Raw genomic sequence first — 12,342 nt, 5'->3', positions numbered from 1 at the left:
AATCGATGGCAATCTGGAAGCATGGCAAGGGCTGCCAGCCTTGTGCCCCAAGGGCCACGTTTCCTAGGCTCAGTGCTGCCACAGCAGTGGGTTAAACAACAGCACAAACAGCCTCTGATGAGAAGGAAGAGCCCTTTCCACAGGGAATGACTACAGCTATAGACAACTGCTGAAGGGCCCTAGAGAATGTGGCCTCCCTGAGGCAACCAGTTGGGGGAAGAAGGAGAGATTCACAGCCACTGCTGGCATCACTTGAAAGAGGCTGGATTCTGCACAGCAGGCCACATGGCAAGAGACTCAAAAGGACTGATTTGGTTCCCAGAAAGTGATCATCATCCAGACTCTTCTCTTCCTCACCTCCACGCAAACTCAAACACTTGCCAGTGAAATGCCAGAAGAGCCAGCACGGTTCAGGTTTAGGGGCTACTTTTAAATAAAGAAATCATGCCCAGGAAGTCAAAATGCTGGACATCTTGGGAGGGGCATGGTGGGAAAGAAAAAGGAAGACCAAACATCCTGAGGTTACACTGGAAAAGAGACTCCAGTGCTGCCGGCCCTCTCAACTTAAGACAACAATTCTGCAAACTTGGGGGAGTGGTTAAGAGTGGTGGGCTCTAATCTGATGAGCCAGGTTTGATTCCCCACTCCTCCAGGTGCAGAAAGCTGGGTGACCTCAGGCTAGTCTCAGTCCTGATAAAGCTGTTCTCACAGAACAGTCCTGTCAGAGCTCTCTCATCCTCACCTTCCTCACAGGGTGTCTGCTGTGGGGAGAGGAAAGGGAAGGTGAATGTTAGCTGCTTTGAGACTCCTTCAGGCAGTGAAAAGTAGGGGATAAAAACCAACTCTTCTTCGGCTATCCATTACTGATCTACAGCAGGAGTTCTCAGACTGGGTCATTCTTACATTGTCAAGGCTTAAAACATGTCAAGGTTCCAGCTGGAACGTTTGTTGTTGTGGCTTTAATTTAAGCAAGGACTTCAAAATGAAAAACACTACCCTGCAGGATGTTTATACTGGCCAAGGACACAACATCAGGGATCCAAAAAAGCTTTCAAAAAAGTCACATCTCCCCAACAAACCCCAAATGCAGAATGGGCAACACAGCTTCCTGTATTACACACACCAACAGAATTGGCACCTCCTCCTACTGTAATCAGAGAGGCATTGCTACTTCCCCCTCCCCCCATACACAATATACACACAACGAAGCATGTTCTCCCAAAGCCATATGATTCATGGACCACAACCCTTGTGCCATACAAATTCCCCCTCTCCCACTCACCAGTGAAATCTGTGTGCCTTTTGAAGCGGGTCAGAATGAAGTGGCAGAGGATGTAGAGGCTGGCAAAGAGAAGGGTGCAGATCTGCAGGAAAAGAAGGAGACCCAGGTTAAGACACTAGCCAGGGATGGCAACTTTTCTGCTGATCCTTGAAGACAAAGCAGTCTGTCCCACTTAAAGCGACAGTGCCATGTGGATTTCAGAAGGTGGCCAACATAATCTTCCCCCTGACCTACAAGTTCAGAAAAAGAAAAATTCTATCTATCCTCTGTCAATACTGCGCATCACCGCCAGGACTACACTTAATGCATTTCCCTCATCAACACATGAGGAAAGATATCAAAGGAATTCCTGCAAGCTACAAACAGCTTACATAGTTTTAACGGCCACATTCCTGCTACTGATGACCCTGTTTCGTGGCAGGCTAAAAAGAGTTTGCCAGCGTGCAGCTCAGGGGCTGAATAAGGTAACAAAAAAAAGCAGAAAGGTATAATTACTGTTGCTTCTTCCCTCTTCTCCACACTCCAGCCACATACAAAATTTATGACTGACTTAACTATGTATCTAGCCATAAAGGGTCTGGGACCAGCATACCTGCAGGACCGCCTTTTTCCTTTTAGTCACCCAAGAACTTTACGATCCTTAGATCTGGATCTGCCCAGCGTCCCCGGCCTGAGGGAGGTGAAACTGGCCTTGACCAAGGCCAAGGTCTTCTCGGCCCTGGCCCCAGCCTCATGGAATGAGCTCCTGAGGGAGATCAGGGCCCCGTGGGACCTCGATCAGTGCCACAGGGCCTGCAAAACAGAACTGTTCCACTGGGCTTATGGTCGAGGCCGGAATAACATCCACCGAACAGCTGGCCTCACCACCAGGAGAAGGAGGAGGAAAAAAATCGGCTCCCTCCTAGAGAACACCCCTATCTAGGTGCTTTTAGCAGGCTGATTGTGCCAGTGATTGTTCAAAGTTTTTAAATTGTATGCTATCTTATGGATGTTAGCCTGAATGTCTGGAAGGGAGGATTACAAATATATTAATACTAGGGGCCAAGCCCATTGCATTCAGGAACACAACAGGTGCTAGATTGGGGTGGAAGAACTCTGCGGATGGCCTCCCCTCCCCCCAGGACATGGAAAGGCTAGAGGCAGCTGTTATGGAACTCACCGGCAGGGGCAGCTCTCAGGGGGGAGGTATCTGCAGCCTCCAAGCCTCAGAGGGAAGTGGAAGGAGGAGGGGGTGGTCAGGGGTGGGGGACAGGCTGGACAGGCAGGCAAGCCAGTTGGAGGAGGAGGCACTCGGGGGCAGGACAGTACTGCACTTAAGCCGTGAAACAGGCTCCTCCTCCAAGCCCTCCAAAAATATATTATGTGGAACAGATTTTATTAATGGTAATTATTACAGCAATATATTCTCTGTATTTTTGTCTACAATACTACCATAAGGATTTGGGAAGGAGGGTCATTTAAAAATAAGTAAATGCTATTTGAGAAATAGCATTCAAACGATGTATTACTATGATTGCTTTAGTCTTATTACTCATATTAATTTAATCATATTACTATGATTGCTTCATTTTTCATAATGCTTCTAACCTTTCCATTGTGGAGTAATAAGAGGAAAGGTGCAGGGCGTTCTTACCTCCCTTTAGCTTCACAGAAAAGGGAGACAACGACTTTAAAAAAATCTGATTGTGGCAATACTTCATTGAAATATTAGCTTGCAAAAGCATTTATCCGTTTTTAGAAAAACTTTCCAAGGTTTTCAGGTGGTCTGTCTGCAGGAAAAGGCAACTGTACTCTTTCCTAACACTGTGGTAGTCTCGTCAAACAGGTAAGAAAACAGTCAAACCATCCAACAAACAGGGCATGAGCCAAAACAGTAGGTGTTCAAGCATTCCTATCATAAATAGGGAAGCACATGTAGGAAATGCCAGACAGGTGAGACCAAGCAAGCCATAGAACAGCTGTGTTCGTTCACTGTGCACTTGGCTCATGATCAATATATACATTGCTCAAACTGTGAGCTGGTTGCACAATTACTTCTTCCCACACTGAACGCACCCCAGCATTTGTTATAACTGTTTTACATTCTGCTAGCTGCTTTCAATCACAACAGGGACAGAAGTGTGAATTATAAATAGTCACAAATAAAGAAATGGAAGCATCAAGGTGCTCACATGAACAAGGCAAGGCTAAGCCTGAAAAATTCAGGGCTTCCACTCTAAACAAGCAGTTCTAAAGAAGAACAAGATACCCCACTTAAGGAGTCCCAAAGCAGCTTACAAACCCCTTTCCCTTCTTCTCCCCACAACAGACACCCTTGTGAGGCAGGCGGGGCTGAAAGAGCTCTAACAGCACAGCTCGGAGGGAGCTGGGACTGCTCTAAGGTCACCCCGCTGGTTGCATATGGAGGAGCGGGGAATCAAGCTGAGTTTTCCAGATTAGAGGCCGCTGCTCTTAACCACTACACCAGGCTGTCGTTCATCTTACCCCTGAAATCCCCCTCCTCCTGCAGGACTCAAGAAGAGCATTTCAGTTGCCAGCATCGAGCTGTCCAATAGGAACAGCCCACCCTTCCAGAACTCAGGGCTGTTTCACCTGTCACATGGTGTTTATTAAGCTAGGATAGGGCACTCCGGCTGCAGTGATTCAACATGCCAGATATAATTTTCAGCATCATTTTCTCTTCTCTTGCTTATCTTTTGGAGACTTGCTTCTATAAAAGCACCAACTACTCAACCGTGCGGGGACAGATGCCGGTCCAGCAGGTGAGGGGGAAGGCCCACAAACAAAGCAGTGCTCCTGAGCAGCACACAACAAGGCCAGGATGCCAAGAGACCTGCAGCCATGGGGTATTTGGGTGGCTGGGCATTGCCTTCCATGCGTCAGTGGATGATCTGCTCCAGAGCAGATTTTCTCAACCAGGGTTTCATGAAATCCTGGGGTTTCTTGAAAGCTCTGGAAGGGTTTCCCCAAATGGGTGGGAGTTAATTAATTTTGTATATACTTTTTAAAATATGTTAAACATTTATCAGGTGATACGACTACATATGGTAGCCAATGATGAGCCTGGAGGGGGGGGGGAAACTGGAGGGGTCCCAGGTGGGCATGTACGCAACTATGCTTCCCAACCATATTCTGCGTGATCAGGACACTTATGGGGTTTCTCACAGTCTGAAGAACATTTCAGGGGTTTCTCAATTGTAAAAAAGTTGGAAAAGGCTGCTCCAGATGGTCCCATTATGGGGCACAGGGAGCACCTTCTAGCAAAGAGGAACTGAAAAGGTCCTACAGATAGGAACTTCCAGTCCCACTCAAGGTCCATATTATCCAGTATGACAGTCCTTTAAATGAGTCCTTCACGCAACACAGCAGGGATTATTTAAGATTAGTAAATACCATATATACTCGCATATGAACCGAGTTTTTCAGCCCTTTTTTAAAGCTGAAAAAGTCCCCCTCGGTTTATATGCAGGTATTTTAAAAAAAAACAGCTTCCAGGCAAGACTGGAGGGTGGGGGTGGGAGACAAGTATACTTGCCTGAAGAAGCAAAGGCAGGAACAATAGAGACGCAGTAAGCCTGGGAGGGAAAGATCAGTCTCTGCCTCCCCCCCTCCCTGCCTTAACGAGGCTAGCACGTGTTGCAGGAAGCTCTGAAGCCTCTGTTTCAGAGGGAGAGCAGAGAGCAGGAGGAAACGCCCCTAGAGGAAGGAATAAAGGCAAGAGGGATCAGAGGGAAAGAGGAGGGAGGAGGAAGGTGGGAAGAAAAGAGGGAAAAATCCTGCCCAAAACAGGGGGGAGGGGAGGATAGGAGAATAAGCCACTATCCAAACACCACCCTTGGCTTATATGTGAGTCAATAAGTTTTTCCAGCATTTTGTGGTGTAATTAGGTGCCTCGGCTTATATGTGGGGCGGCTTATATGCGAGTATTTACGGTATATCTCCGTTCTCCAACAATGCTCAATTGTGTTAGATAGCACATAGGCTTTGTTCATAGATTCCTGCCTGTAAGCGTTGGGGTTGTACTATAAACAGTTGAGCATTAAGATTAACTATCACTGACGAAGGTGCAAAAAATGGGTAGAATACCTGGGATACCATTTTGATTTAAGAAATGGAATATACGAAAATAGAACTCTTGGGACTTTTGTTGATTAAAACTGAAATCATAACAAAGAAGAAACACATGAATAAATGCTTTAGAAAATTTATTTAGCCTACAGATCTTTTGGTTTAGGTTCATTACAGGTAAGGATGCAAGAAGCTGCATTTTGGACCAGTTGCAATTTCTGGAGCAGAGATAAGGGAAGGGCTGTGTAGAATGATTTACAGTAATCCAGCCTAGAGGTAACCATTGCATGGATCCCTGTGGTGAGGTGTTCTGGGGCCAAATAGGGCGTAAGTAGCTTAGCAGCGATGGAAGAATGCCAGTTGATTTACTTTCATGACCTGAGCTTCCATGGTTAAGGAAGTGTCAATGATCACATCCAAGTCACCGACGGATTGTGCAGTTTTAAGTTGCACACCATTCGGGTCTGGGAGGCTCGCTTCCTGGCCTGACCCATTCTCACCTATCCAAAGGACCTTCATATTTGAGGGTCTGCATTTCATACAACTACGCTGAAACCATTTCACTACTGCCACCAGGCATCTAGCCAAGGAATCGAGGGGGGGGATTGTCAGGCTGGCCGTAGGGTGATAGAGCTAGGTGTCATCAGTATACTGTTGACAGCTCAACCCATAGCTTCAGGCTAGCTGGGCAAGAGGGTGCATGAAGTTGTCAAATAATGTTATGGAAAGAATAGCTCCCTGTGGGATTCCACATTAGAGTTCATACTGGTGCAATTGGTCCTCTCCAACTATCACTGTCTTTGACCTTGGAGAAAGGTCAGCCATTTTAAGCTATCCCCTGTATCGACAAGGCAGCAAGCAAGGAGCTTGTGGTCAACAATATGAAACACTACAGTTAGGTCTATTAATATTAGCAACACCAATCTGCCTTGGTCCAGCTGGCATCAGAGGTCATCCATTGGGGCAATCAGTGCTGTCTCCAGCCCGTGGCTGGGTCGGAGGATGGATTGAGATGGATCAAGGACTGAAGTTTCATCTAGATATGCTAGTGATTGATCTGCAGCTGCTCACTCCACTACTTTCCCCAGAAATGCTAGGTGTGAGACAGGGAGGTAGCTGGCAGAGTCCTGTGGATCTAGTGATGGTTTCTTCAATAGGGATGCACCATTGCATCCTTCAGCTCACTTGGGAAGATCCGTAATGATTGGCCCAAGCCTTTAAAGTCTCTCTTACTGTATGTTCTACAACTTGGGCTGATTGGGGGCGGGGAGAAACTTCTGAATGTACATCAGACCAAAACAAGACCAGAGGAATAAGTGCTGATGGGACAACTACAGACAACCTCCACTGTTTGCCCAACAGGAGATAAGAGCTGGGTATATTCTGCACGTGGGTAGGCTAGACCAAGTAAACACTAGATTAGGAAGTGGGACTCCAGCTCTCACTCAGGTCTACATCCCTTTCCCATGACTACCAAGCCTTCTCTAACAGCCTTTCACCACTTAATTCACAGTCAACCTAACATTTCCCCCACAAAGTTAAAGAAAGAAGAAGTGTGGAACAGGCTTTTATACTAGTACATAGGCATCCTGCGTTTGAAGTACTGGAAGTTCCTGCCTGGGAGATGATGTGAAAGGAAGCTATGCAGCACAGCTGGTTGAGGTGGTTTCCTAAAAGGTGCCCTGGATTGTTTGAGCCACAAAGAATGGAGACATGCCCATCCCAAACAAAGGAATCTTGGCAGCCCTCTACTTGTCTTTAGCAACAAGGAAGAGGAAAACTGGCTTTAATCAAGAATCGCCTAATGATATGCAACAAAAGAAATGCAGCAGATCCCTATTAAGCTAGAGCTGCCTCCGGCTGAAAGCTGGCCACCACCATTCTAAACATCATCACCATCAATGTAGAGAGACGTTCCAGATAGCCATCATGGTCCATAGGACCCCCTGCAAGATACCATCTATGAGAATGTCACACTAGATTTGGATCTAAATCCCTTCTCTGCTGAAGCTTGCTAGGTGATTTTGACCCATTCTCTCTCCCCACCCAACCTATTTCACAGGAGCAGTAATCTCAGGGCTCTCTCAGCCTCACCTATCTCACAGGGTATCTGTTGTGGGGAGAGGAAAGGGAAGGCGAATGTAAGCTGCTTTGAGACTCCTTCGGGTAGATAAAAGTGGCATATAAGAACCAACTCTTCTTCATTTTTATTATTTTATTATTATTATTATTTAATTTCTAGACCGCCCTTCTCCCAATAGGTCTCAGGGCGGTTTACAACATAAATAGTTAAAACACAATAAAATCCCCATAAAAACCCCAATTAAAAGTTACATATAACATATCACATAACATATAGCGGCGGTGGTCACAATTCTGATCTTAGTTCAGCCTGGTGGAGAGAATAATGTTCAGAAGAGGGTGGCACCAATACAATAGATCTAACCATGATCTCAGTGTTAGAGATCTCAATATTGGAGGGGATCCTCTGATGGATTAGTGGGAGAGCTGCCCTGGCCTCAACCATATGCCTGGCGGAAGAGCTCCGTCTTACAGGCCCTGCGGAAAGCTGGTAGATCCTGCAGGGCCCTTAGCTCTTCTGGGAGCTCGTTCCACCAGGTTGGGGCCAGGACTGAAAAGGCCCTGGCCCGGGTCGAGGCCAGGCGCACATCCCGTGGGCCCGGGACAACCAGTAAATTCATACCCGCAGAGCGGAGTGCCCTGCGGGGGGCATAAGCAACATTATGTAATGTTTTGCACATGCAGAAGTAAGTGTCTGAACAGTCTTCAGGTGCATTCCCATGTAGAGTATGTTACAGCAGCCTAGTCTCTCAAGGCTATTGTGGAATGGATCGATATAGCCAGATCAGATGAGTTCAGGCTGGGAGCCAATCTCTGCCCAATGAAAACAGAAGAAGGCATTTCTTCACGGCTGAACTCTGCTGTTTCTCCATCAATGGTACCAAACCAAGTAAAAACTTCAAGGTGCCTCACTGAGTCAGTGGTACATTCCCTATAAACCATGGAAAGCTCAGTACCCTCCAATGCTTCAGTTTTACCAGCCAGCATCATGGACATCTCATCAGGATTCAGTTCCAAACTAGTTCCCAACTAAGGATTTGACCACAGCAAGTAACTACTGGCTCAGGACAATCCCAGCAGCATCAGAAATGCACAGCCGGGATGTCATCAGCTCAGAGATGATCCTGCAACACCAAACGATGGATGAGCTCTCCCAGGGGCCTTGACATACAGAGTGACAAGGCATGGGTAGTAAAAGTGAATCCTGTGGGAACCCCACAAGACAAATCCCACATTGTTTATGTCTGGTGCATATCTAAATATTTAATCCATCTTGCAGAGGAGACGAGTATGAGTCACCACTGCACGAATGGAGGGCATTCATACAACAAGCCGATTCAGGCCCAAGCTTAACATGGCTTACCTCCCTCTTGCGATTCTGAGAAACAGCCTGCTCTGAGACGGTGGCAATCCCACAGCCAGAAACTGTTTTCCCACATTACGTACAGCTGCAGACGAAACAAACAGCACGTTCCCAATTTCATATTAACCAGCCACGCGTAAAAGGAAAGGAGAACGGCTGAAAGATCGGTGTGGCGCATTACAAGCCAAAGCTGTTATCACAGGGTGGCATGGCCACCAGGATGCTAAGTCCTTGTCTGCTCAAGAGCAGCCTTCCTATGGGTCTGTCCTCCAAAGCCCAAACACTTTTGTTTGATTTTATCAATTCGTCAGGGTGCTGTTTTGCTGACATTTGGTTTCCAGGACATTTGCTGACTGCTCCTGATTAGCAAGATGATTAGTTAGATGCTTTTCTGCCTCTCAGATTTTGTGATGGAAAATAAAAGAAAATTGAGGCTCAGCATGCAGGTGTTGATGATTATAGTGTTGATGATTATGGTGTTGGAGATGAGTGCTGCAAGTACCATGGACAGCCAAAGTTACCAACAAGACAGTTTTAGAGAGGAACAAACCAACTATGTCACTAGAAGGCAAGATATTACGGCTAAAGCTCACTTACTTTGGACACATCATGCGATCAAACTCACTAGAAAAATCATTAATGCTCGGCATGGTCAGCAGCAAAAGGAAACGTGGTCACCAAAGGATCCGCTGGCTCAACACGGTCAAAGCCGATACAGGGATGACCATGAACCAACTAAAAGAAGCAGTCAGAGACAGGGACACATGGCGAAGACTTTCCTACAGAATCGCTGAGGGTCAGACACGACTGAACAGATAACATCCTCATCATGCAGATGTTATGCCCTGCAGCAGGGTTACACAGCCTTTCCCAGAAGTTTGGATGGCCGCTGACATCAATAGACCTCTCTGAAGTCTACTCCCCCTGTTGCTCTACAAGCCTAGTCTCGTTCTCTACAATAGAAATGATAAATGATTGATCGATTGGCTAGCTTCTGCATCGTACTTTCGCAGCCCCGTCTCTGAAGGGGCATGTCACCACTTCCGGGGTTCCTTGACGCCTGAAAAAAATACCTCCGTGGTCAAAAGGTTAAAAGAGGCTGCTCTACAGCCATATCTGTAAATCTGCTTGCCTCCCTGTGCTTGCAGCTTTTCGCTGTTATGTTATGACTGTTAAAATTGTTAAAGTTAATGTTAAAATTGTTGACAATTGCCAAACTTACCCATACTCCAAAATTGGAATCCAATGGCACCAGTACGATGAACAAAGATTTATTCAAGGCATAAGCATTCATGTACATGCACGCTTCCTCAGACACAGGAAAGCTTACGCCTTGAATAAATCTTTGCTGGTCTTAAAGGTGCAATTAGACTCAAATTTTGTTGTGGACTTCAGACCAACATGGCTACCCACTTAAATTTACCTGTACTCCGTTACCCATCTAACGTTCTCTGTAACCCGTCCTGAGCCATACGGAAGGGTGGTATATAAATGCTTGCATGCATGCATTCATGCATGCAAGCGAGCAAACAATCAGGCAGTGGCTCAAGGCTACAAGGCTACTTTCTGGCTCATAGGGTAAAGGTAAAGGTATCCCCTGTGCAAGCACCGGGTTATGTCTGACCCTTGGGGTGACACCCTCTAGCGTTTTCATGGCAGACTCAATACGGGGTGGTCCCCACTAAAATGGAAATGTATCTCTGGACGGGGTAAAACATCACCCCAAATATTCTCTTCCTTGTAAGAAAATGATTGCAAGGAATTCATAGCACTGCATGTCCCCTTCCTCCATTTAATCATTACAAAAGTCCTGGGAAGACAAACAAGGCTGAATGGAGCTGGGGGCTCAAGACAACCCAGGGAGCTTCCATGGCAAAGTAGGGATTCAGACCCAAGACTCCTAGATCTGAGTGACACCATAACCACCACACCACACCTTGTGCACCACTATCCTAGCTTATTAGCAGCTGAAGGAGATCCCTTTCCCATTTAAAAAGGCAGAAAAGGAACCAAGAAGCACAGCTCACTGAAAGTCTGTGTCTTCACAGGGCAACCTTTGGTCGAAAGGAATGCCAGCAGGACTGGGAAGGTATGTGCCAAATGAGTCAGGATTCTTTATAAACAAGCATTCTAAATTCCTCAGCTAAACATGCACACTCCTGCTGTTTTGGAGCTCAGGCATAAGATCTCTGAACTCCTTCCAGAACTTCTGCAGATGAAAGATGTCGTCCTGAGAGGGTGGCAGGGCATCTGCTCTGCTATCTCTGAAGCCTGACAGGGGTCAATTGTGCAAGCAATTGGCAGAAAAGAGGAGGGGTACGCAAACCCCACCTCACCTTTCTACCCAGGAAGTTCTTGGGGCCGTCTCCAATCCTTTAGGGAGTATATCTCCCTGGATTATAGGCTGTCAGCGTTCCAGGTCCAGAGGACGACTGCCATTTTCTACCTCGGACTTTCTTTTCTTTCTTTAATCTTAAAGTATCTGCTTCAACCCTACATGATGATTTACCACAAATGAACGTTTTGAACTGAGGGGAGGACTTCGGCTGAGTTCCAAAACATCATTTACTGCAAGTATCTCTCGCTTTTTTTTCTCCGTCTCTCTTCCTGCATCAAAGCCCTTTGTTTCCCCCCTCCTCTTACTCTGCTCTGCCCGAAGCCACCTCGTTAAGAGGCAGGCTAATTCTCCTAACTAAGCAGAAGAAGGACTCAAATCAACTCGAATTAATTGGCAAAAGCTCTTATTGTAATTGTTTTGGTTTTCGGAGATAAGAGATAAGAGCACTAAATGGGAAAATCTCACGAGAACTTTGTGCCAGTACGAGAATCCCTGCCTTAACTGGCTTCAATACGTCACATGCCTGTGCCGGAACATTAGAGGATAAAACAGAGGACCTCTACTGGCCACTTGTAAAATTGTTTGGGGCCGGTTTTTTTAAAGTCAAAATCATGTCTATGTTAAAAAGATTGGCTCATCTAATAGAGATACAAACCCAAGATTACAAAGTATTTTTAGATGGATTGATCAAAAATATCTCCAAGGAGATCCAAGATGGCAAGGAAGAAGTCTTCAATAGGAATGATGGATCAATAACAGTGACTGATGACAGCTTTAAACAAGGTGGAAAACCAACAGCAGAAGAGAAATCTGAAATTCATATCTTCAAGGAGATCCAAGATGCCAAGGAAGACGTCTTTAACAGGAATAATGGATCAATAACAGTGGCTGATGACAGCTTTAAACAAGGTGGAAAACCAACAGCAGAAGAGAAATCTGAAATTCATATCTTCAAGGAGATCCAAGATGCCAAGGAAGACGTCTTTAACAGGAATAATGGATCAATAACAGTGGCTGATGACAGCTCTAAACAAGGTGGAAAACCAACAGTAGAAGAGAAATCTGAAATTCTGGAGACGGAAAATGGGATGCCGGAGTTCTGCAGCCCAGATAAGGACACCCTTTTTAAAAAGACATACAGCCATCTCAAAGCAACAGTGTACAAAAATCAATCAAAAGAAATATGGATCTGCAGTGAAAGTAACCGAT

At 46.0% G+C, this 12,342-nt stretch overlaps 1 protein-coding gene across 2 annotated transcripts in view; it reads right to left on the bottom strand.

Moving 5' to 3' along the window:
• LMBR1L (limb development membrane protein 1 like) overlaps nt 1-12,342 on the bottom strand; it is a 48,764-nt gene that overhangs the window by 21,052 nt on the left and 15,370 nt on the right. For both annotated transcript variants that reach the window (XR_013229568.1, XM_077328789.1), the window contains exon 2: nt 1,283-1,364. Coding sequence is in view for 1 of the 2 variants with exons in the window: in XM_077328789.1 (XP_077184904.1) it covers nt 1,283-1,364 (82 nt within the window). In the remaining variant the exon portion in view is untranslated. The remainder of the gene's footprint in view (nt 1-1,282; nt 1,365-12,342) is intronic.

Source organism: Paroedura picta, chromosome 3, assembly GCF_049243985.1.
Source record: "Paroedura picta isolate Pp20150507F chromosome 3, Ppicta_v3.0, whole genome shotgun sequence".
Taxonomy (NCBI): Eukaryota; Metazoa; Chordata; class Lepidosauria; order Squamata; family Gekkonidae; genus Paroedura; species Paroedura picta.
Note: the sequence above shows the minus strand (reverse complement) of the source record. Positions and strands in the feature narration are given on the sequence as shown.